General features: G+C 43.8%; 1 protein-coding gene across 1 annotated transcript in view; it reads right to left on the bottom strand.

The window, feature by feature from the left end:
* Positions 1–25522, bottom strand: part of CFAP74 (cilia and flagella associated protein 74) — a 116913-nt gene extending 91391 nt beyond the window's left edge. The window contains exons 1-10 of the mRNA XM_036746930.1: positions 25450–25522; positions 21044–21128; positions 18798–18941; positions 16010–16108; positions 15079–15183; positions 8950–9123; positions 4810–4920; positions 3818–3920; positions 2481–2638; positions 206–425 (exon numbers count right to left, since the gene is read on the bottom strand). Of these exons, the coding sequence (XP_036602825.1) occupies positions 206–425; positions 2481–2638; positions 3818–3920; positions 4810–4920; positions 8950–9123; positions 15079–15183; positions 16010–16108; positions 18798–18941; positions 21044–21128; positions 25450–25522 (1272 nt within the window). The remainder of the gene's footprint in view (positions 1–205; positions 426–2480; positions 2639–3817; positions 3921–4809; positions 4921–8949; positions 9124–15078; positions 15184–16009; positions 16109–18797; positions 18942–21043; positions 21129–25449) is intronic.
* Between the last annotated feature and the right edge of the window lie 1072 nt (positions 25523–26594).

Raw genomic sequence — 26594 nt, 5'->3', positions numbered from 1 at the left:
GCAATAGAGAGCCACTGAGTTTATTGAATAACTTTTCTGATTTTGTGTCCCAGCACCTAGCACAGTGCTTGGAATAGCATGGACATTTAATAAATTCCAACATTTTATTTCTTGACACAGAGGTGAGACCTAAAGCCTAAGGAGAAGTGGCTTTCCCCAGTTTTAGTGGTATTTTCATTCTCACCACAAATGGCCCTTGGCTTACCGCAGCACTGGTAAGATCCTGGCTTTGTCCTTCACAGATGTCCATAAAATGGTGCCAAGTTCTCTCCTTCAAGCTTGGGAGCTTCTTGGCTTTAATTAGCCATCTTTTCCCATTTTCCAGGTCCAACTGTCTCTGTTTCCTTTTTTCATCATCAGCCTCTTCCTTCAGAAGTCGATTCACAATTTCACATTTTCGAATTCTTTGCTCTTCTTCGAAGAGTCTGTATTAAAAACATTGACACCAAAGCAAAATGTTACCTAACTCAGGGGTACACATTCAAGAAACAAGCATTTATCGAGCACCTACATGTCCCCTCAGCCCTCCCTCACTCAAATCAAAGTCAACTTCAAGTCTTGTCATCATTTTCCTGATGTCACAGTCTTCTTCGAAAACAGAGGACAAACACAACAATCACAAAAACTACATACCCAGCACTGCGCGAGGTACTGAGGATACAAGTACAAAGAATGAAATAATCCTGATTCACAATAAGCTTACATTCTAGCTGGAGAGACAAGTACTTGTAAAAATATATACAGCAAAAATAGAAAGTTAATAAATACAGGTGTTTATAAATGAAAGGTAGTTGAGAGAGCACTAGCCATGTTGAGATGAGGTGGGATCAAGAAAGATCTGATGCAGAAGATGGTATCTGAGCTGCATCTGAAAGGAAGAGTGTTCTGTGAGGCTGGGTTATATATCAGACAACTAGGATGGTGGATGCAACGGCAGGAGATGGGAGAGGCAGTGCTGTTTGTGAGGAACAGGTAGAAGGCCAAGTTGACTGGATTATAGAATATAGAATAGAGAATAATGTCCAGTGAGGTTAGACATAGAAGCTGGGGCAAGACTGTATCCAACTGTCAAAGCTCAGCAGAGGCGTTTATAGTTTATCTCAGAGATCATAGAAATTCACTGGAGTAAGGGAGTCTTGTGGTCAGATCTGGGCTTAAGGAAAATGGCTTTGGCCACAGTATAGAGGATAGATGGAGGTGGGGAGGGATTTGAGGCAGGGAGCCTCATGCGGAGGCTGTTATAATAATCAAGGTAGTAGTTGTATGACTGGAGAGAATGAGTCACCCGGGAGAGATGAGAAGACAGAACTGATAAAACTGGGCATGTGAGCGGTGAAGGAAAGTGAGGAGCTTAATGTTTGGTCTTCTGTAAGACAAGGCTCTTGGCATAAAAGATAGTTCAATGAAAAGAGGCTGAGGCTCGCAAGTAAGGAGCCAGGTTTCCAAACCAGACTTTGCATAAGAATTGCAATTTGGCCTAGGGTGGTGGGATTCTGCTCCATAAAAACAAACAAACAACCCCCCTCCCCCCCCCAAAAAAGATTTAGCCATTTTCCCTTTTTTTTACCAAGAGATTCCATAGGTGAAACAGTGACTCTTCAGGAGAAAGAGGTTATATAAATTTAGGGTGTGATTCTGAAATCACACACCCCAAATTATATTAATACTTGATTGTTCTGATGTCTCAACACAGGACAGAAGTGGGCCTGTGATTTTGAAAGCTATGACAGCCAAGTCCCAACTCTTACAGGTGCTACCCACTTGGAAAGATTAGGAGCGGGGCAGCTAAGTGACACAGTGGTTAGAACACAGGCCCTGGAGTCAGGAGGACCTGAGTTCAAATTTGATCTCAGATACTTAGTAGCTGTGTGACCCTAGGTGAGTCACTTAACCCGGATTGCCTTCCCCCCACTCCAATAAAAAGAAAGAAAAATCATGAGTACTGGCCCCTTTGTCATTCAAGGACCTAGCTAACTTCAGAGGAGTTCATAGCCAGAAAGTTGGCCACCAGGTGGTAAACAGCCTTTGGCCATAACAACTCACAAAGACCAAGTCCTGAGACAGAGATGGGTTGTGATTTGCCCCAAGGTAGGGAAGGAATGCCCATATAGTTAAGATCATCTTGCCTACTGAAAGTAAGATGTAAATCTGAGATTCCTTATTATGGACAAGGAAATGTCAAATTCCAAAAACGCCAGCTGAGGGGCAGAAGAGGGATTGTGTTCTACTGGGTTCCTGAATATATAGCAGGTAGGGGAGGTGATGGACACGTCTTCGCACCATTGAGTTAAGCAGAATAGAAAGGTAGCCCTATCCAGTGATGGCAAGCCATACTCCAACATTAAAAAGCCCAAATTCTGAACTAAAAGCATTGGGTCATCATCCTTGGGACCACATCTTGCTTGGCTGGCTCCACTATATTATGTCACTCATGTTCACTTCATGATGGGAAGGCTCAGCTTCTGGGTCCACATCCTTACTGTCTCCGGATGTCTAATTCCATATTTCGCTTTTCGTGTAAAGTCTGCTTGATAGCATCCCCTCCCAGGGCTGCTATGACCTCCTTCTCAGCCTCTTCCTTCTTTTTAATCAAGTGAAGCCTGGCTTGGTCCCAGGCCCTAAGTTTCTGGAGGGTATCCTAGGAAACAGAGAAACACATTGTTAGCATGTATAATATCTGTTCCTCCTTGCTTGGAGCTGACCTTCCTGCTACCTAGACCCATTGGTCTCAATCCCTGAGTCTCTTCTGCACAGAACCTTTACATCGGGGCTCTGATGGTCTTAAGTTTCCCCAGAAGCCTTGACCAGAATCCTGGTGCCTTCCATCTCAGGTTGTGAACCTGACACCTGTCTGCCTAGTACAGCTGTATATTCTTCCCTGCTTCAGCAGGTGGTTCAAGCCATGGTCTCTTGCTTCCCTGGACCTATGTTCTATCTGTCTGCTCTTCCTTTCTTTAGCTGAGCTCTTTGAACTTGACCTCTGGGCCACCTGATTGTGGTTTTCAATAATCTCTAATGTCCTGTTATCAAGGTGATCTTCTAGCATTTCCTCATCAAACCTTCATCGCTTTCTGTGGCCACTCAAATCCAGCCATGACATACTGAAAAGTCCAACTGTTTGCTTGGTCTATGTCATTATAAGACTGCTTTTTTTTAGCTGACTGATCAAATTTCCTGCTCATAGTGTTGCTATCTGGGGATAACATGACACCTGTAAAGAATAGAGGTGGTCTGGATTTCAGGATGTGACCTCAGTGTCTGGCGCCACAGCAAGAACTTAAGCTGAACTCAGGGCCATGCTGGGGTGTGTGATGAGCAAATTCCCAGTCTGTTTTTAACCAAAACAGTGAATTTCTATACACAAATCCAGATCGGTAGATTTCTAGATGCAAGTCTAGAACAAGGAACTTCTAGACACAGTGAAACAATTAAGTTGTATGATTTCGTGGACAGAAAGCTTGTCTAGAAGCAAGGAAGACTTGCGTTCAAGTCCCAGCAGTGGCATGCCCTGACTGTGTGACTTTGGGCAAATCCCTTCACTTCTCAGACTAACAATCATGGAGAAGGTACCAATCTATGCTGGTAGAGGGAGTTGCCTCACCTGGGAGTTCCCAGTGGAATCACAGGTCCTGTCCTATACCTAATGTCATCTAACCGATTGTTTTGACAACTTCTGGGTTTTTTTTTTTTTTTGGTGACTCTGACACTATCTTGAGAAACCCTCATATCCTTGGTGGAGAACTCTCTTCCAGAAGAAAACCATGCACTTGACAACTAGGAGAGGGGAAAATGCATGTGCTGGCTGAGAGCAGGGTACCCGATTTGTGGTAATGTTGTTCTTCAGGGCTATCACAGCGTCCATTCTTCTCTTCATATATTCTTGTGATTTCTTCTCCTCCTTGGCTTCTTTTTTGCGAACCCTATTGGAAAGAAGCATTTTTAAGCTTATGACAGTAAGCACGTGAAAGGTCAATGGCAGGAGGTGGGGGAGGCGAGAGGAGATAATGATTGGTCTCATCAGGGCCATAATTTAAAAAAACAAAAAGGCAGTCAATGAGACATTTAGGGAAGTTTGAAAGTGTTTTTTTTTTTCCTTTCTCACATTTTCCGAGAGCGTTTTCTCTGGGTGCCTCTTTGGCCACTATCAAACCTGACCTTGTATTACTTTTATCTATTGTCATGTTACCTCCCCATAAACTCCCTGGAAGTAAGGATGGTGCCATTTCACATCTTTGTATTCACACTGATTAACATGGTGCATGTGTGGCACACAGTCAGCACTTAATGAATGTTTGTTATTGTATGTTCCCTTATATTGGGAAAAAAATATTTGCTACTTCAGTAGAGATGAGCAAAGTTTATCATTCCATCCTAAGAAAGTGGATCCAGATCCCAGAGAAGAATAATTAATAGCTAATATTTTTGTAGCACCCTGAGGTTTGCAAAGCACTCTCCAAAGATTACCTCATGGGATCACATGGATCACAACTACCCAGGGAAGTAGGTGCTGTTATCACCCCTACTTTACAGTTCAGGAAACTGAGGTAGACATAGGCAAAGTGACTTGGCCATGGTCATACAGCTAGTAAGTGCCTGAGGCTGGATTTGAACTCAGGTCTCCTTGATTCTGGGTTCTATGCACTGAGCCTCCCAGTCACTTACTGCTGTTTGATAAGACCTGAGCCATTTCCAACAGTGGTGACAGAGTCTGTTCATTTTAACATGGAAGTTCGGGGAACCTCATCTCTGGGTTTTCTGGACAGGATCATGAAAAGAAAGGGACAAAGAAGGGAAAAACACAAGAAATACTTTGCCAAGGTGGTTCTTAGGAACTGGATTGCTATCTTATGATTCTTCTTGGCCTCAGAGATCACTTTTTGACGGTGGAGTTCGTAGTTCCTTTCCCTTTCTATTGCTTTCCTGGTGAAGAAGAACAAGAGAAACACATACCACTTGTAGGATTTGAGATGGCCAAATATACAAGCATCTTTTCCCTTTTTTTCTTTGTATCACCAGCTTCTAGCATTGTGTCTTGTGCACAGTGGTTCATGATAAATGTTTGTTGGATTGAATCTTCCCCAACCCCTCTTAATTCCAGGGCCTTCCCTCTGCTAATTATTTTCTATTTATTCTGCCTTGCATATAACTATAAAAATACATACATGTATACACACACACACACACACATATATATCTTATTGTCTCCCCCATTAGATTGTAAGCTCTTTGAGGGCAGGAACTATCTTTTGCCTCTTTTTTGTATCCCTAGTGCTTAACACAATGCCTGGCATATAGAAAGTGTTTAATAAATGCTTATTGATTGATTTGAAGGCCAGATCCTTTCTCAGATTCTGTTCTCCTGCAAATTTTAGGGACTAGAGCTGGGATTTATTTCATCATTACAGGGAACTCCAGAGTGTGGAAATTTCTTTCACCAATGCAAGTTGGCACCTTCTTTACAAGTTTTCATCTGAGAGAGTTCCCCGGGCATGGAGAAAAGGCAGCTGAGCTTCCAGGCAGGCTCTCTATCTATTATTGCCAAGCTATCTTTCAGGCATGGATGCAGAAAGTAAAAATCTCTGAGATGAGGGAGGCATTGATATGCTTGCTTGTTTAACAGGCTCTGTATCTTACAGGGATTCATTTTCCACAGAAACGGAACCTACAGAAAGGAGAGCTATAGCTTAGAACACACATACATGATATCAGTACAAAGTTAGCCTTTCAAGTGGGGATATTCAAATGTTTTCTGCTCGTGTTATTTAAATAGTAAAATCTGCTTCAAGACAAATTCTGGCAGATTGTTTCTAAACAGTACATCTCCATCCTTCCAGTATTATAAAAACTCATGCAGCGGATCCACAAACACAAGGCTCCTTCCCAAAAAATCATTGTCCCAAGTAAAATAGCTGAGGTTTGGGATGCAGAGGTGGGGGAGAAGAAATCAGACTTTGGACATTCCTCCAACTTTGGTAGACTTGAATGACATGAGTAGAAAAGGGCTGATTTAGCTGAGAGGACACAGGAATGACTCCTGCCACCCCCAAATGCTCTCCCCTCCCCCCAAATGCCTAGACGCCGTAGTCCCAACTCCAGAAACAACAGGTGGTGCCAATCACTAGGGATGCATACAGGCTGATGATGCGGAGGGTCCTACTTTTCTGACCTCACCATGTGCTAGCATTTTCCCCACTTTGAAAAATCACTCTGTATTTACTTGTCAATGTATACATTATTTCCTCTGTGGTGGAATGTAAACTCCCTGAGGGCAGGACCCCTTTTGATTTTTTTTTTTGGTCTCTGTATCACCAATGCCTAGCAGAATGCCTGTCACACATCAATGTATGTGTGGGAAACAAAATTTTAAAAAGGAGATGACAGGGAACTGGGCCATAATTTTTTTTAAAATACTGCTTTTGTGGTTGATGCTGGTAGGAAGCTTCAGTGTCCTGTTTCCCAATTCCCAACCCACTGACCCTGCTGAGTTCCAGTCTTTGCCCTTTATTACTCTCATTACCCTCTGCCTCTTCCTGCCAGAGCCCTTGACCCAGGTATCACAGTTACTAAGTGGCATGAAGGTAAGGAGCCCAGCTTTTCTACTGTTTGGTAGATGGGGAAAGAGAGAACCCTCAATCCTATTTCCAAGGGTGAAGAGGGAGGTGAGAATGGGAGGGGAAAGAGAGGAGTTCCTGATATCTCCCAGAATCCATGTTATACATTGTATTTAGGGTCTAGAGTAGTATCTGGACCATATTGGGGATCCTAGCTCTAGCTCCAGAAAGGACCTTAGAGGTCGTTGAATGCGGCCCCCTCATTATACAGATGAGGCTTTGAGGCTTAGGAGAGATTAAGTGACTTGCCCAAAGCCACATGGGTTGTAAGTGACAGGGTCAGGTTTTGAACCCAGGCCTTCTAACTTCCAAGTCCAAACCCTTTCCATTATACTCTGTGTCCTTCCCATCCCTCCTATATGACTAGGTGTTTCAACAATCTGGCTAGCAGCTTCTGTGGGGGAATAAGATCCACCAACAGCCAGCACCCGGAAAGCTGCCAACAGCGCAGGTTCTTTTGATCTGCTTAACTAAGGAAAGCAAGGTGAAGGGGTTGACAAGTTTACTTTAATCCAGCATACAGACAGCATTCACTTAGTTCAGGGGAAAAAGCCAGCACCCTGAACTTCAGAACAAAATACAAACAAATTACAAATATCAACAGACAGACCCAATACAATTCATAGTTACCAACATCTAAGTTCAGCCAGGGAGCTCAGAACAAGGGCTGGCCCAGAGTCACATGCTACCACTGCTGCGGCAAAGAGCTCCAAAGAACAGACAGCCAACCCCTGGTTTTTATATCTTTTTCAGCGGTCAGGGGTGAGTCACACAGAATTGTCACAGAGAGGCGGACTTAAACCCACGTAGTCTGAAAGCCTCTTCTCTCCCAGACATGTAAACTAGGCCCTCCCTGGAGTTAGCCCCACCTTGGGCCCCACCTTAGTTGCCAATCCACACCCACTAAGGTTTTACACCTGATAGGGGTTTGGGCCTGGGGCTTAGCACCTAGTAAGACTCAATCAAAGAAAAAAGCTGAATTAATCAAAGGAAACAAAGGCCAAACTCTTCAAGGGCACTTGTTGAACTAAGCGCTAAGGAGCCCATTTTGATTACCAACACACTAGGGTCAAAGAATCACAGGGGCTTACATTTCAGTAGCTTTTGAAGGCTTATAAAGTATATGCCCCACAATCACTCATGGAAACAGAATATCATCAGAGATTAAGCAACTTCCCATGGTCAAAAAGCCAAGAACCCAGGCCTCTCCTGACCTTAGTTTTTACATTATATTATTAGGCTGTCTCTTGAATAAAGCATTGTTTCCATGAGGAAAAATAAGTTCTAAGTTACAAATAACTTCCCTGACTTCCTTCTTTTACATCCTAACTAAAATCTTACCTTCTGCAGGAAGCCTTCCCTAACCCTTCTTAATTCCAGTGCCTTCCCTCTGTTAATTATTTCCTATTTATCCTGTATTTAGCTTGCTTTGTATATGTTTGTTTGCATGTTGTCTCCCCGATTAGAGTGTAAGCTTCTTGAGGTCAGGGACTGTCTTTTGCCTCTTTTTGCATCCCCAGTGCTTAGCATAGTGCCTGGCATATAGTAGGCACTTAATCAATGCTTATTGAATGAATGAAAATAACCAGCTTGTCCATGAAGTCATTATAAAAATGACATTATTTTCAACTGATTTTTAAAAACTGGGAAAATTTGTGGTTTAAATTGTTTGCATAATATGCTTCTGTAAAAAAAAATAAAAAAAACATAAAAACACCCAACTATCTCTCTGGTAATCATTAGGACAGCAAAACCTGGAGTACAGAGAATATTTCAACTTCAAAGTTGCCACGTATTGAGCAAACAGAATTTCCACTTGGTTCTGATTCTGCTTTATCAGGATCTGTGACCTGAGCACTGACATGGGCAAATTGGTCATTTTACTTGAAGGCAGGATCGCTGGCCCAGGCCTTCCCATGTGGGATTTTCTGTCCCTGCATTTGAAGCAGTGGGGACAGCTTGTGTGGGCCCTTCCTCCCTCCCCACACCCTCAGAAGAGATGTGAGCTTGGCCTGGCAGCACATAGAAGGGAGTTAGCCAGACAGTGAAGAGACAGCCTAGGTGGGGACTGAGTAATAACAGCTTGAGTTAACAAAGCTCAGTTACAAGCACAAAGTGCTTTCTTCCCAAAAAATAGCACTGAATTAAGTCGTGCAGATCCTATAATTCCCATTTGACAAATAGGGAAGCTGAGGCTGCTCGACATCTCATAGCTGAGTCAGGACTTGAACCAGGGCCCTTGAGGCCAGGGCTCTTTCTACCACACCACTCTCCCTTCTTGAGCCATCATTGGCTGGATGAATCATGCAGAGAGCCATTATTAAGCACCATCACTTACTGGAGTTGGAGGTTTTTATTGTGTTCTATCCTGATAGCCGCCATCTTTGCCTGAATAAGCCTCTCTTCCGTCTGCTCTTGGAGAAGTTGTGCTAATTTTTCTTCCTCTGCTTTAAGATTCTCCCGGAGAGCGCTGAATTTTCCCTCCTCGATTTCAATGTGCCACATGTTTTCCCTTTAAAATAAAATTTTTAAAACGTGTATGTCATTCCTCTGAGTAGAGGACCCAGCATCAATTCGCCTGTCTATATCCATTTTAAAATAATGATAATGATAACGATGAGAACCAACCATAGGTTCATCTATTTAGAGCTGGAAAGGGACCTCGGAGGTGATCTAGTGTAACCCCCTAAATTTTATTGATGAGGAAACTGAGGCCCAGGTGGCAGAGCCAGGATTTAAACTGAGACTCCAGGATTCCCTCTGGTGGGCCCTTGATCCTAAGTCCAGCTCCTCTGTCACTTTAGGGCCTTCAGGAGAGGAGAGAGCAGGAAGACCGATCCCCCAACCTTCAGTGAGCCTGGAGATGAGCATGTACAGACTCAGCCTGGCTGGTCTCTGGGTGACAAGCACACAGCCTGTCACCAGACCTGCTCTTAATACTTGGTGATACCAGACAGCACTCACATTCTGTCGTCACAGCCTTCGAGGGACCCCCAGGGTGGGTAACAGGGTAGAAATGTAATAAGGACATGAAAGTAGTGTCTGCTGTGATGGTTCGGTGCTTTAAATGTTTCAAAGTGCTTTGCATAAAATTAAGGATTTGGCAAATGAAATCAGCTCAAACCCTTGAGAGTTCAACTCTCTTGGGTTAGGTTTACTCACTCCTCACACCCCAAAAAAGAGTAACGTTCTTAGAATAAATCTGAAATGAGAAAGAGACAGACAGAGAGAGAGAGAGAGAGAGAGAGAGAGAGAGAGAGAGAGAGAGAGAGAGAGAGAGACAGAGAGAGAGAGAGAGAGAGGCAGAGAGAGACAGAGACAGAGACAGAGACAGAGAGAGGGAGAGAGATACACACACAGTGAGAGGGAGAGAGAGAGAGACAGAGAGACAGAGAGACAGAGAGAGAGAGAGAGAGAGAGAGACAGAGACAGAGACAGAGACAGAGGGAGAGAGATACACACACAGTGAGAGAGAGAGAGAGAGAGAGAGAGAGAGAGAGAGAGACAGAGGCAGAGAGATACACACACAGTGAGAGAGAGAGAGAGAGAGAGAGAGAGAGAGAGAGACAGAGACAGAGAACAGAGGGGAGAGAGATACACACACAGTGAGAGAGAGAGAGAGAGAGAGAGAGAGAGAGAGACAGAGGCAGAGAGATACACACACAGTGAGAGAGAGAGAGAGAGAGAGAGAGAGAGAGAGAGAGAGAGAGAGAGAGAGTATGTAGTATAGAGGTGAATGAGAATAAGCTAGAAAAATGTTCTTCCCTGCACCCCGCCCCCCGTAAATGCAAATAATGACCATAAGAGGGAAATCGAAGGAATCCACCACAAGATAATTCTTACAGAACAAATTATTGAGGACCAGCCCAACATCCCCTTGCTTCTGAGGCTCTCACTTCCAGTGCCCTCAACCCAACCTCTGTGGCCCCGCTACCCCACACCCTGTTTTGTAGCTATGATTCAAAGCACTGAATTTTGGAATAAATCCTTTAGCAGTAGCAAGAAGGGGACACTCTCAGGGTACATGGAAACCCCATGAGCCAGACCATCCTGGAGGTTGGAGAGGAATGAAAAGGGGAAGCAGTGGAGGAATATGGAGCCCAGGGGGAGAAGATCATGGAGGGAAGGGTCCAAAAATGCAGTGTTGGCTACAACTGTTTATATTATAGAGGAAGGAACAGTCAGCCAGAAGAAAGAATAAGGGGAAAATAGAGAAGAGACCCAGTTGCAAAGGCTTCTTGGGGTCTCCCTCAGTAGAGGCTTGAGGGACCTTCTCCCACCCCTTTCATGGCCAAGCCCATAGGGGTGGGGGCATACATACGTTGAGTGCCTAGTTAATCATTTTTCTAGGGCCTATGAAGCATGTGAAATGAAATGATTCTAAGGGGAAGAGTTCTAGATTCCTGGGCTTATCTGGAATACCGTTGCACTAAGAATTTTTTGCATTTGTGTCCCAGAGTTTAGGAGAGTATTTGTCATGTAATTAGTTCTAAACAAATGTTTTTTCATCCCTTCATTCGCTTGTTCACTCATTCATTCACTTGCTCATTTATTCATTTGCTTGTTCATCCATTCATTCACTTGTTCATTCATTCATTTGTTCACTCATTCATTCACTTGTTCATTTATTCATTTGCTTGTTCATTCATTCATTCACTTGTTCATTCATTCATTTGTTCATTCATTCATACAGCCATCTTGCAGCTTTACCATAGAGTAAAGCATTCATCCTAGCTTGACTAACTGGGACTGAAGGTTTATGGACACATTCCTGGTATTGCAAACAGTACCAGGCTCTGCAAGCAGCATGTTGCCGTAACTCCCATCCAAAGAAGAGTCTGGATGGACAGTCTGGAGAGAGATTTCTTTTTTCTGCTTTAACAGCATGTACAGATAGCTATCATTAATTATGTACTCTGGATGTATAAACATACACGATTATGTATGTGTGTACGTGTGTGTTATTTGTTCTGTTTTCGAGAGGACCAATGAATGACATCATGTGTGATGTCTTGACTCAAGGGTAAATTGGATTTTTTTTTTTGATGAGGCAATCGGGGTTAAGTGACTTGCCCAGGGTCACACAGCTAGTAAGTGTCAAGTGTCTGAGGCTGGATTTGGACTCAGATCCTCCTGACTCTGGTGCTCTATCCACTGGACCACCTAGCTGGCCCTGAATTGGATTTAAGTGAGGCAGAGAAATGCTTAAAGTCATTAACCTCACTCTCTCTTCCAGAGTCATTGAAGTGCAGTGGCAGGACACAAGTCAAGATGACTGGTGATGGCATGGGATGCACTGGATGGCCTTGGAGTCTTTGATGTCTGGCCAAGCTCTAAGGGCTCCACAGACCCTGCTTCAGCCACCTTTGTGGCCATTGGAACAAACCTCTCATCCACCCAATTCCCTGGGGGGAAGTCTTCCCAGACTTGGGGTAGACACCCCCCTAACTCACCAAAGGGGTTGAAGCCTGTTGGTTACCCTCAAACTGGGTTGGCCTGCTTGCCAAGATGGTTTTACCAGGGTGTGGCAGCATTCTACAGCTTCTTGAAGCCATCAATGAGAGTTAGGACACAGGTGGTCTCCAAAGGTGGATGACCCAAAAAGGGCTTGGTGAGCCAGAGGTACAGAACACCCCATACATCCTGTGTGTGTGTGTGTGTGTGTGTGTGTACAGATGTATATGATCTGGACTCATGATTTCACTGCCATATGGAACTTCTGTATGAGGAAATTCCCTCCATCAATGCAGATTGGTATCCATTCTGCACTGAGTCTTGAGGAGGGCGGTAACCAGGGGCCAGGGTCACATAGCCAGTGAGTATTAGAGACAGGCTGTGAGCAGCAATCTCTCTACCACCCCACACTCTCAATCTCTTGCATACACATACACATCCAGAGATTACCCCCTCAGGAATTGTAGTCTAGAAGTATATTCATAAATCAGTTGTTTGGAATGTGAAACACACTTTTCTATAGGAATAATGTAATAAATGATGATTAAGTTCCCTGGTTAGTGCACAAAGCATGTTTAACCAATAATATAACTGAACTATGTTATTACAAATGTTAGCCTGCATTATGGGTGTGGGCAAGGGGGTCAGGGGACAGCTGGGTGGTGCAGTAGATAGAGTACTGGGCCTGATGTTGGGAGACCCATCTTCCTGAGTTCAAATCTGGCCTCAGACATTTACTATCTGCGTGACCCTAGTCAAGTCACTTCACCCAGTTTGCCTCAGTCTCCTTATCTGTAAAATGGGCTGGAGAAGGAAATGGCAAACCACTCTAGTACCTCTGCCAAGAAAACCCCAAATGAGGTCACAGAGTTAGAAATGATTGAAAAATGTCTGAACATGTGTGTGGGGGGGAGTGTGGAAGGGGGAGAGATGTGATATAAAGGGACCCTTCTCTAGGGAAACTTGAAACTAACTTGGTATGTCTTTGGCTTCTTCCCACCCTCCTTTCTGTGGCTATGTCTTCTTTTCAGAGGTTCACAGATCTAGGGCTGGGAGGGACCCTAGAGGCCATGCAGCCTAACTCTCTCGTTTGTCAGAGAAGGAAGCTAAGACCCAGAGAATGGAAGCAATGTGCCCAAAGTGGCAGGGGAGGAATTTGAACCATGCTCTGTGGAATCCAGATCCAACATTCTTCCTACTGTTTCATACTGCCTCTCTTCCCAGCAGTCCCCTTAACACTCAATACCCTTCCCGCCCTCCTGCTTTTCAGTTGGTTTTCAGTTGTGTCTGATTCTCTGTGACCCTATTTGAGATTTTCTTGGCAGAGAAACTGGAGTGGTTTGCCGTTTCCTTCTCCAGCTCATTTTACAGATGAGGAAACTGAGGCAAGCAGGGTTAAGTGACTTGCCCAGGGTCATACACCTAGTGAGCGTCTGAGGCCTGATCTGAACTCAAGAAGATGCACCATGCTAATTCCAGATCCAGTGCTTCGTGCACTGTGGTGCCACCTAGCTGTGTATCCCTCCTGCTGTGCCTTCCCCAAGTCTGCCCTGCATTCTAAATGTTATACTGAAAGATGGGCCATAACTGACTTCAAAAACTCCTTATATTAGCCTGCAAGGTAGTTTGGTTTGGGATAAAATAGACTAAGAGTACGCAATATTATCAGAGGCCTTAAATAGCATTTTGTCGCTCACAAAGGGCCCCTGGCACAGTTTTTACAGTATTGGATTTTTAATCTGTCCCATCCTTTGGGGGTGGGGAGGGAAGGTTGGAGGTTCTGTAAGCATCTCATCTGCTCTCCTGTCATCTCTCCTCCATTTGTCCCCACTGCTCCCCTCCCCCAGGCCCAATATCTACATCTTCTTACTAAAACATCACTAACCACACAGGGCAATTTGGCTGGGCCCACAATGTAATATGACTTTATGTCTTTTCCCTAAGTTCTCTTAAAGCAATGAACCAGAAGCATTCCTTCTGGAAATGTGTTCAGCATTTTACAGAACCATACGCAGAAGGAAGCAAATCAGTGAGAAAAGAACATTAGCTTGAATACTTTGGAGTAAGTGTAAGAAAAACATACAACCTGAAAAACCCTGTGGGCCAAGCTGTGAAGTGGCCCTGTTAACGTCTCCATTAGCTCTGGGTGTTCAATTGGCTTTCTGTTGTTTTGTTTTGTTTTTTGGAGGAGGGAAGGCAGGGCAATCAGGGTTGTTGAGTGACTTGTCCAAGGTCACACAGCTAGTAAGTGTGTCAATCGTCTGAGGACAGATTTGAACTCACATCCTCCTGACCGTAGGGCCGGTGGCTCTACTCACTGCACCCACCTAGCTGCCCCTAACTTTCTGTTGTTACTAACTTTGTTCCAGGCTTTTCTGTTGTGTCTGACTCTCTGTGGCCCCATTTGGGGTTCTCTTGGCAGATACGCTGCAGTGGTTTGCCATTCCCTTTTCCAGTGTATCTCCATTTCACGGATGAGGAAACTGAAGCAGGCAGCTTGACCCTTGCCCAGGGTCACTCAACTAGTAAGTGTCTGGGGTTGGATTTGAACTCAAGAAGATGAGTCTTCCTGAGTCCAGTCCCAGCACTCTATGTGCTATGGCGCCCTGTAGCTGCCTTGTTAACCAGGTAGCTAACATTTATATTTGTATTATATAGCTATGTAATAGCAAACCTTAAGATTTGTGGAGCACTTTATAGATAGCATCTCATTTGATTCTTACAAAAGTCCTGTGGAATAGGTGTTATTATCAGCCCCATTTTGCAGAAGAGGAAACTGAGGCTCAGGGTGGTTATGGGCCTTGCGCAGGGTCGTACAAGTATCTAGAGCAGGATTTGAACTTGGGTCTTCCTGACTCGAAATCCACTGCTTCCACTTACAAACTCTATGGTTTTTTTTTCTGTTTCTGATGAATAAGAGGCTTTAGCCCTTAAGAGTGTACAGCCCTGTTGATTAAGAGAAGGCTGCAGTGAACCCCAAGCCCTTCCGTCCCAGCGCCACTTCTGAACTTACTCATTGTCTTTCAGAATTGAGGAAATTTTCTCCTCTAGGTCTTTCTCATGCTCCAGTTCGGTGCACAGACGTTGGTGCATCGCTTGTAGACGAAACACAGCTGCACTGGAGGGGCAAATCAGAGGAAGGAAGGGAGATGTTGGGAACACTGAATGAGAAAATCTCACAAGCTAAATGAAGAAACCATCCCTGAGCCTTTGGGCCGAGATGCTCGTTTGAAACGTTTCCTAATTTATGTTACTGTAATGGCTTTCAATGAGATCGTCCAAACTTCCCGGTCCCAGAAAAGACTCCAACTGTCCTACACCATCACTTACACAAAGCCATGGGACATCAGAAATAGAAGGGGTCTTTGTAATCATCTAACTCACCCATTCTTTTTACAGAAGTGAAAACGCAGGGCCAGAGAGGGATGTGACTTTCTCCCAATTGAATCATATTGTTCCAGGCTTTTCTCATCAACAAGCTAAGTGACCAAGTCAAGACTGGAAACCAGATTTCTTGAGCCCTGGTTTGGGGCTCTTTCCGTGACCCCAAGCTGCCTTGGTCAATTAAAATTCCCCATACAGGTTCACGCACTTGTTCTTTCTGTGGATGAATGACCATAAGAAGGATGGTATCCATTCCCATTACACCTCCTGGGAGCTGCCGTGCTCTAGCTACCCTTGGGGGTCAGCGGTCTCGTGGTAACTCCAAAGTCCCCCCAAAAGAACATGCTGAGGGGTTTTTGTCCTAACAGAAATGACTAGGTTATTGACTGTTGACCTACAATGATCTGATGGATAAAAATACGCGTTTTGCTTCTTCCAATGCTATTGGTCATCTATTGGTCATCTCCGGCAGAAAGAACAAGGTGGTTGCTGCTCGGTGCACCCTCATGGCCACTGACTCCTTCATGGGGAAGGCAGGCAGAGTGAATATCTCTACGTACGTGTTGTGGGCCTCTTTCTCCATCTCTATTTCAGCCTCCACCTGGATTTTCTGCTTCTGAATTGAGTCTATTTGCTGCAAACATGCTTCTAGGTCCTGCCTAGAATGGAAGCCAAGGTTTTAGCTGTTTGATCTTCTTCTTGGGGGGAGAGGCTCCTTGGGGAGAGGAGGAAGGGGAGGGAAGGTGGCATTTCTACTTGCACACAGGAAGGGAGGGGCAGGGCAGAAATGGTGGCAGATGGGGCTGAAACTGGGTGTTTTGGTTTGGGGTTTGGGTTTTTTTTTTTTTTTTTTGGTGCAGACCTGTGATTTTATTGGTGTCAAGAACTCCCAATGAGGAGTCTCCCTCTACCACTGCAGTTTAGAAATTCTTCTTCCATTGACCGTCTTAGAGATTTGCCTAGAGCACTGAGATGTTAATTGACTTGCCCAGGCAAGTGGCAGTAAAGTGTCAGAGGCAGATTTGAACCCAGGTCTTTCTTGATGCCAAGGCCTGTTCTCTATCCACCCAAGGAAGCCAGGGGTATTCAGACAAATAAAACCGTAGGTAGGTCATTCCTGCCTGTCACCTCTTGATCTCTTCCTCCACTCACACACCCAGGGGGCTATGTTGCTGACTATACTGTCTGGCTCTCCGAGTCCTCCCCAGAAGCGCCACCTGACATGATCTAAGTGGCACCAGAAACCAGAGACACGAAAGCTTCCCTAAAAGAGACATGTCACTCAATATGCTAAGAATCATCCAGCTTCATTCACTCCTTTGTGTGTTTCACTACTCAGTATCACACATGGAATTGGGACACCACCACCACACTACACTGTACCTGACCCTCAAAGCGCTGTCTGAAGAGCGTCATTGCTGCAGAAATGCGCCCTGGTAAGAGCCTCTGCAGGTGTGGCAGACCCTGTGCCCTCAGCAGCCATGGCTGCCAAAGACGTGGAAAAGAGAGCTCATGCCACAAAAGACCTGGGCACTGTCAATGTCAGGGAAGGATAGGGTTCTATTGATGGAAATGACACTGATGGAGATGCATCACCCTCTGCTTTACCTATGGGACCTTTCTGTCTGCTCTGCAGCAACACCCTCTTATTAGTGTTATCTCCTCTTAGAATGTGAGCTCCTTGAGAAAAGACACTGTCTTACTTTTGTATTTCTACCTCCAGCACTAAGCACAGTGGTGAGGATGTAGTAGGTGCTAGATAAATACTCCTTCCTCCCTCTCTTCCATCTTTTCTTCCTTCCTCCCTCCCTCCCTCCGTTCCTTCCTTCCTTCCTTTTTTCTTTCCTTCCTTCATTACATGGCTGTCCTTAGCCCTTAGCACAGTGGTAAGCGCATAGTAGATACTAGATAAATGATCCTTCCTTCCTTCCCCTCCCTTCTCTCTCATTCCTTCATTCCTTCCTTCCTTCCTTCCTTCCTTCCTTCCTTCTTTCTTTCCTCCCTTCCATCCATCCTTCCTCCCTCCCTCCCTTTCTTTCTTCCTTTTTTCCTTCCTTCCTTCATCACATGGCTGTCCTTAGCACTTAGCACAGTGGTAAGCATATAATAGATACTAGGTAAATACTCCTTGCCTCCTTTTCATCTTTTCTTCCTTACTTCCTTCCATCCTTCCTTCCTCTCTCCCTCCCTCCCTCCCTTCTTGTCTTCCTTTCTTCCTCTTTTCCTTCCTTCATCACATGTCTTTAGCACTTGGCACAGTGGTAAGCATATAATAGATGCTAGATAAATGTTGCTTCCTTCCTTCCCCCCTCCCTTCATCTCTGGGTGCTATGGACAAGGAGGATTCTGGGTCACAAGTTACAGGGAAAGACAGAAAAGCTCTAACCAGTTAGAGCTTCATTGCCCAGAAGCTGCCTTTAATGTGTTTTCTTGCCCCAATGCATGTAGAGTGGTGTACCTAGGAGAGGCGGATTTTGGAGACTGCCAAACAAAAGAGAACGAGCTTGATTTTTCTAGGTACTCCTTCTCACTTGCTGGTTTAGAAATAAAATTTTTAACATCTTTGAGGTTTGTACTAGTATCACTTTCAAGTCATTTGCTCCCCGATTCCCAGGGAAATATCAGAGAAGCAACCCCACCACACAGCCTGCGGAAAAGCTGGTCTCTTCAGAGTCCCCCTAATCACTGCTATACTAGGGATTTTTTGATCTCCAGGCACGTATCCTTGGCAACAATCAGTATTCAGCATCCCTTTATACTATTCTTAATGGACTAATTAGGCCCTCTGAGTCTGACAAGGAGGGGAAGGTTTAAATGAACTTAGCTCTAGGCTGTTGGGGAGAGGGGTGGAGGATATGGCTTACCTTCCCCCCATTTTAGAGGGCTCCTGATAAACAGGGATTTCTTCCTGTTTAAGGAATGGATGAAAAAAAAGGCATATGGTGGTGGGGTGGGGAAGTGTTAGGGGAGAAGTAAAAAGGAACTATTTTATGGAGCCTATACTCAATACAAAAAACAAGGTCTCTAAGAGAGAAATATCTGATCCACAATTCTATGAACTCTCATTATCAGCGCCTCCCAAGTCTTCCCCTACCCATCAAAGAAATGTGTCCCAACAGGAGCTCATTGTTCCCTGTGAGCTCATAGCTGAGCCCTTGTTGGAGAACCTGGACAATACCTGTTAACAATATTCCCTCACTCCTACATGTTGGCTGTCCCCACTGGGACACCGGTGAGCAGTGGCAGGTAGGGGTGAGCCCTCTGAAGACTTCTGGGTGCTCAGGGAAGACTTTCTCAGACCAAACCTCCAGTCCCTTCCCAAAGTTTTCTACACTAAAAGACACTCACTTGGTTTTCATAACGAAAAATTTCTTTTCCTCATGTATTCTATCTAGGTTGTTTATGTTTCTTCGCAGATGTAATGTGCGAACTCTGTCTTTGTAAGTGACCTTCTTCTTCCTGTTGGGTGGGACCTTCTTTTTCTTATATTTCCTTAAAATGAAAGAAAAATACCTTCAGTTATGGAGGATAGGCTGGACATGGTTAGCAATGTTGGTGATTCACATGAGTAAGAGGGAAATCAAATTATTAATCTGTTATTTGCTGCCCATGGACCTGGGAGCGAATCGTCCCTGCTCTTGGCTTCCATTTCTCAACCATAAAATGAAGAGGTGGCACTAGAAAATTTTGAAAGTGCCTTCCACCTCTAAATACTATGAGCCAATGACTTCCATAGTCAGGGATGGTCTTTGGCTAAATCCCCACGGATTAATTAATCACCAGGTACCTGTGAGGTAGGGGAAGGGTGGTATTTTTCAAACGTTCCCAACCCTGCTGCCTACCACCCTCTTCCATCCTAACACATTTCCACTTCTGGATTTCTGGGAAAAGATCATATTGGAGAAGAATCTATGACATCAGATTTGATCATTAGAACAAATCATCAGTAAAGTCCCCTCTTCTCACAATTCATTTGTCAATTATAATATCAATTTTTAAAAAATTAACTTCGTTTCAGAGATAATGATCAAATACGTTAGTTGTGGAAGAGGAATCAGGAAATGTGAGTTTTAATCAAATCTTGACCAAGAGAATCTCTGTAAATTTCAGTTTCTTCCTCTTTAAAATGGGTGTAATAAAGTCTGGGGCAGCTAGGTGGCGCCATAGTGCATAGAGCTCTGGGGCTGGAGTCAGGAAAACTCATCTTCCTGAGTTCAAAGCTGGCCTCAGACACTTCCTAGCTGTGTCACTCTGGGCAAGTCACTTGACCCCATTTGCTTCAGTTTCCTCATCTGTAAAAATGAATTAGAGAAGGAAATGGCAAACCACTCCAATATCTCTGCCAAGAAGGCCCCAAATGAGAGTCACAAAGAGTAGGACGGAAAAAATGACTGAACTACAACAGCAACATCATAAAGTCTTCTTTTCGCTTTCTTCCAAAATCACTGTGAGATTCAAATAAGATAACAGATATGAATACTATACAAACTCAAATGGTCTTATGTTTATTAGCCCCAAATTAGTATAATATTTCCTTTACCAAAGGAGCAATGCTCTTGGCTGATGACTCCAAAATGAATAATTGTAATCATAAAGCTATTTTTTACAGATAGCATGCAGAAGGTTCGCCTAGTCCTTTACCCACATTCTCTCATTCCGGTCTCACAACCACCCTCTGTAGAAGGTGCTACAGGTTTTACAGATAAGATCACGAGGCTCGGAACAGGTACAGGATTTGTGCATGTGGTCACACAAGTACTGGGGGGAAGGATTTGAACTCAGCTCTTTCTGATTTCAAATCTAACCCTCTTCACTGTGTTAGCCCGTCCCTCCCCCCATCCCCCAAACTCATCCTCACAATGCGTGCACAATGTCCAGGTTAATGTTACTAGGTAATGTCATATTCCGTGATCTTTAGAATATCATAAACCAAATCACTCTCTCTTTAAAAAAAAAAAAAAAGAAGATGTATTCAGTGGTGTGTTGTTAAATATTTCACAACTGGCTTCAAGTGTAAACTGAGTTATTGACTTTTTCACCACCATTTTCTTAAGTCTAGGTAATCAAACAAAACAACAAATCAAGTTCTGATCTGTAGCAAATGCTGATTTCCAAGGTGTAAATGTTTGTTGTTGCTGTTTACTTGTGTCTGACTCTTTGAGACCTCATTTGGGGTTTCCTTGGCAAAGATACTGGAGTGGTTTTCCGTCTCCTTCTCCAGCTCATTCTACAGATGAGGAAACTGAGGCAAACAGGGTGAAGTGACTTGCCCCGGGTCACACAGCTAGTGAGTTGCCATTTCCTTCTCCGGATCATTTTTACAGATGAGGAAACTGAGGCAAACAGGGTGAAGTGACTTGCCCAGGGTCACACAGTTAGGAAGTATCTGAATCCAGATTTGAACTCACGTCTTCCTGACCTTCCTGACCAGAACCTGTGCTCTTCTCAATGTGCCACCTGAGATATAAATACTCCCACTGGAAATTTACCAACTGGCTCTGGATGGATCAAGCTAACTCCAGCATACCTCTATTACCTTCTATTACAACAACAGTAATTAAAAGATACGTGCTAGTATATATAGGTTCAATTACCATCCAAAGTCGAAGGAAGCATTCTTGTCAATCGTCTTGGAAGTGATATCACCTCCCTTCTCACCCGGTAAATTGCCAAAGCCATCTGTTTTTAGAAATCAAAGTATAGGAAACATGAAAATGTGGAATTCTGGCATCTAATTTTATTCAACAGAGATGCATTAAGTTCCTACTGTGTGCAGGACTCTGGGCTAGAAGATGGGGACTACACACACACACACACACACACACACACACACACACACACACACACACACGACATAATATTCACTACCTTCAAGGACTTTACAATCTACTGGGGGGGTGGAGATTATATGTCCACAAATAATTTTAAAACAAGTTAGGATATGATTAAGTATATAGGTGAGGTCAAAGAGAGTACCCTGAGAAACTGAGAGAAGGAGGGATCAGTTCGGGTTGGGTAGAAAAAGGGAGGCTTCATGGTAGAGGTGCCAGATGAATTAATTCATCTCAGGAAGGGAAAACTATCAAAAGCCATCTGTTTGTCCAACCATCCATCCATCCATCCATCCATCCATCCATCCATCCATCCCATCCTTCCATCCATCTGTCCTTCCCGGCATGGGGGAAGGGAGCATAGCAACATGGCATGTTGGGAGGTGGAAGAGGACTAACAGGTCAAAATACTGAAAACCCAGGGAAAAGCTTCATTTTTGTGTAGAATAAAAATTCCCTGTTACTAGACACACGAGTGCCATTTTCCTCTTGGGAATGGAAAGAGACAAATGCTCTCTACCGTCATTACATAGCGGCCACGGACTAATGAAATATAAGCACTCAGAATAAATGGTTTATGTTAGACAGGTCTGCCAGTCCACTGATAATCTGGGCAGATAGCAGAAGAAAACTAGAAATGCCTGCTAGCATTCATGAATAAATATTGTTCATCCATGCAACTTGCAACATAAAAATACATCGGGATATTTTCACTAAGTATTTCTGAGGAGAGGCAGCATGATCTCTCCATGGATGGAAGGCTGGCCTTGAGTCAGACAGACCCGTGTTCAAATCCTTCCTCTCACATGTTCCGGCAGCTCTCAAGACCTGGAGGGACAGAGTTCCACCGATAACTTTAGCTACCTTTTACCACCATGACAGCAGCTAGGTGGCGCCATGGTGCTTAGAAGACCAGACCTGGGGTCAGGAAGACTCATCTTGAGTTCAAATCCAGCCTGATACACTTATTAGCTGTGTGATCCTGGACAAGTCACTTCACCCTGTTTGCCTCAGTTTCCTCATCTGTAAATGAGCTGCAGAAGGAAATGGCAAACCAGTCCAGGGTCTCTGCCAAGAAAACCCTAAATGGGGTCATGAAGAGTTGGACATGGACTGAAATGACTTGAATTGACAACAACCAGCATGATGGCAGAAGGAAACAAATACAATTCTGTGCAATTTCTCTGACTGTTCCCCCTGCCTGGAATGCTCCCTATCTTCTTCTCACCCTACTGACCTCCCTGGCTCCCTTTAAGTCCCAACTAAAATCACATCTTTTACTGGAAGCCTTCCCCAACCTTTTAATTCCATTAATCATGTCTTCGTTATCCTGTATATTACTTGCTTTCTATATATTTGTTTGCGTATTGTCTCCTCCGTTAGATCGTAAGCGCCCCAAGAGCAGAGATTGTCTTTTGTCTCTTTTTGTATCCCTAGGCTTAGCATAGTGCCTGGTACATAGTCATATCATATTCAGTCCTTTCAGTCATGTCTGAGTCTCTGTGACCCCATTTGGGGTTTTCTTGGCCAAGATACTGGAGTGATTTGCCATTTCCTTCTCTAGATCATTTTACACATAAGGAACTGAGGCCAACGGGGTTGAGTGACTTGCCCAGGGTCACACAGCTAGTAACTGTCTGAGGTTGGATTTGAACTCATGAAGATGAGTCTTCCCGACTGCAGGCCCCGAGCTCTATCCACTGTCGATGCCCAATAAATGTTTGTTGATTGATTGATTACCAGGCCCTCCCTCCAGTCAATCCATCAGGTCAGAGATTGGAGGTTCTTTACAAGTCATTTGGTCAGACTCCCTTGAAGAAACAGAGGTACAGAGAAGTTGTGACTTGTTTGGGGTGAGTTGTCAGAAGTGGGATTTGAACTCAGCTCTTTCTGACTCCAAGTCCAGTATTCTATCCACTGTAACACACTGCCTCTCTGATCCCTCTTCCTATGGCTCATCATAGTATAGCGATGAGCCCAAGTATCCTGAAAGCTATACCAATGGAATGCTGGTCCTGGACCTAAGTGATAAGATTGTCTGCCTGGCATTTAAGGGCAAGTCTAGCTAAATCATTCCCAGGGAAGTCACCGGAGGATGAGTTTTCTAGCCACATTAACTCTCAAACACTGCCCAATAGGTTGTAAAGGAGTTATGACCTATCCTAGTAGGGAGGGAGTGTCCATGTCAACATTACAAATATCCAAAACATTGAAGTGCTAATGAGGCATTGTAACCTAGTGAGGAAAAACACTCATTGATTCAGAGGTCTTGGGTTCAAATCCTAGATTTGTTGCTTACTAATCCTGTGACCTTGGGGCAAGTCACTTATTTCCCTGGGTCCCAGTTTCCTCTTCTGCCAAATGATGAGGTTGGAGTGAATTACCTCTAAGGTCTGCTCCAGCTATAATATTCTGTGGCTCTCATCTTTGAGTGTGGGATCCCCAAAGGGGAGCTCTGTGGGCACGTGGCATCCTTCTATGTCTATAAACAGGACTGAGTGGGGCAGATAGCCAGCCAGGCAGCTCCAGGGTTAAGATAGGCTCTGGGCCCACCATTCCTGGCTATCCGTTCATGAAACAAAGACAGACTGAGTGCCTACTATGGGTCATGATGCTCAGAGGGAGAAATAAGCAGCAGTTAGGGTTGGAGTAGCCCACACCCAACTTCACAAACATGTATTCTCAGAAAAAGCCAAGTGGAAAGCTGCTTGGATCATTGATGGAAAATACTATCTACTTCCAGAGAGAGAGCTGATGAACTCTGAGTGCAGATTGAAGTGTAATTTTCTCACTTTAGTTTTCATGCCTTTTTTTTTTTTGGTGCTATGACCCATATGGAAATATATGTTTTGCATGATTTCACATGTATAATTGATATCACACTGCTTGCCTTGTCAGTGGGAGGGAGAGAGAGGATTTGAAACTCAGAATTTTTTTTAAATGCAAAAAATAAATTAATAAATTTTTAAAAGAAAGCCAAATTGAAATGACTTCAACTGTTAGTAAAGCCTGCCTCCCTTCTCTTGGAAGAGACAGCTGGTGGGCTATGGGCATGTAATGAGTAGCTATGTGACCCTGAGAAACTTACTTTAAAAAAAAATCTTTCTGTGCCTCAGTTTCCTCATTTGTGAAATGAGGGAATTGGACTCACTGGTGTCTAAGGTCTAGCATTACAGATCTGGCTGGCTAATGGATTGATTCGTGTTGCGTGACTTTCTCATATGAGAAAATTCTATAGGGATAGGCAGGAGGGAGGCAGAGGACAGGAGAGTCAGTGGGAAGTGATAATAATTAAAAAAAAGAAAAGAAGAAACATCAATAAAGCCTTAAAAAAAATAAGACTATAGAGCCATAATTAGATGACTTCTGAGGTCCCTTCCAATTCCCAACCTATAAGCCTATAAATAACCCATGCATCTGAGGACCAAACTCTTACCTTAACAGGAATTAGTCTGGAAATTAATTCTGTCTGTCCCTTAGATAGCCTGACCCAATTCTTGTTTACGTTGATTTTCAGGAACCAAATGGATGAACCAAAGCATGTTACAAAAATGGTGGACCAGGCAGAGACAGGGAGATCTCCCCGCTGTTACATTACCCATGGCTACCAACATCCAAGTCCAAGAGCGAATTCTCAAAGAGCTTTGAGTTACAACTCGATAAATACCTGGTACATGAATTAAAATTATCTTCCTGATTGGCAGGTAGGTGGTACAATAGAGAAGAGTGCTGGACTAGGAGCATCAGTTTTCTCATCTGTGAAATAGGGGTAACACCACCTGCAGTATCAGTCTCACAGGGTTGCTACTTAGCGCAGCTCAGGCACCGCTTCCCAAGAAAAGCTTTTGCTAATTTTTACAGGGGGCAGCTAGGTGGCACAGTGGATAGTGTGTTGGACTTGGAGTCAGGAAGACCTGAGTGTGACCCTGGGCAAAATACTTAACCTCTCTGTGCCTCAGTATCCTCATTGCAAAATGAGGGGGTCAGACTCAGTGGCATCTAAGATCCCTATCACCCTATAATTTACTTCAGAAAAGTGAAAGAGATAGAAACAGGGGCACAGGGTCCAAGTATTATTGGTTACATCTTCTCCAACAGCACAAGTTACACACTTATCGATATGCATGTTTCATTTCAATTTATAATTAGTAAATCATTTTGGACTCCACCTCTCTTGAATTCTTCCAGATTTGAAATGGTTTCTGTTAAATCATCTTTGTTCTCAAAACGGAAATCAGCCATCTGTTCCTCTGGGAATAATCCAGTACCTTCTGTGTTGGTAAGGCAGAAATAAACTAGGAAAAGAAAAAAATGAATATTTAGTATATCTTCTTCATGCCATATTTTCAGGAGAACTAATCAAATCGATTAAGAAGACCACATGCATAGGAAAAAGACAGTCACACCTGGGCGGTCATTATACACATTATAGGTCAAGATTTTTAATGGTGCCTGGAAGGAAAGAGCCGTTTTTCTTCCATCAAGAAACTGATTGGAACCGATTCACTTGCTGTCCTGGAATTGGCAATGGGTTAGCATGATTATTACAAAGGGTTAGGCGGTGTTAAGAAATTATAAGATAGTCTTCAGCTGAAGATTGAAGGGGTAACAGTCCTTTAGAAAGAGACCTTTGCACATTGGTTTCATTTAACACAATGATGTCAAGACACATGGTAAGAGAAGCTCATTTTGATAAAACAGCATTTAAAGATCCATCAGATTTAAAAAGTTCCATTAATTGATCATTTGTATTAGAGAGAAATCTATTGAGTAAAGAGCTTCATAGTAATTATTTATATTCAAAGCTTATCTTGGAGGGGGAGGGGGAATGATAGTGGGGCAGAGTATGGGGCAAAAGAGGACTGCTTCTTAATGCTATTCTCTAAGCCATAAATGAAAGATGTCCAATTCATCTTTGAGATAACACTGAATTCCTCCGGGGCTCCAACCAAATTGACTTTCTCTTCTCATTCTATGATGGGTGATTTCTTGTTTATTAATCTCCCAAGTTTGGGTATTTTCCCAAGACTTTTAATGGTCAATCCACTTGGTCCTGGGTTGTTTAGTATACAGGCTAGGCACAAATCAGGGCAATCTCACAGAATCTTGAAACACAAGACCCAAAGTGAACACAATGGCAAAATGGACTCTAATGTAGCAAGTGAAGGAGAGAGAACCAAGATCTATTCTTTACATTAAAGTCCCACATATAACTTCATAGTATGTTCTCTACCTATTCCATAGGGTTGTTGCAAGGGAAAACTCTTTGTAAACCATGAAACATTCTACAAATGTGAGTTATGACTATCATTGC

This window comes from Trichosurus vulpecula, chromosome 2, assembly GCF_011100635.1.
Source record: "Trichosurus vulpecula isolate mTriVul1 chromosome 2, mTriVul1.pri, whole genome shotgun sequence".
NCBI lineage: Eukaryota > Metazoa > Chordata > Mammalia > Diprotodontia > Phalangeridae > Trichosurus > Trichosurus vulpecula.
Note: the sequence above shows the minus strand (reverse complement) of the source record. Positions and strands in the feature narration are given on the sequence as shown.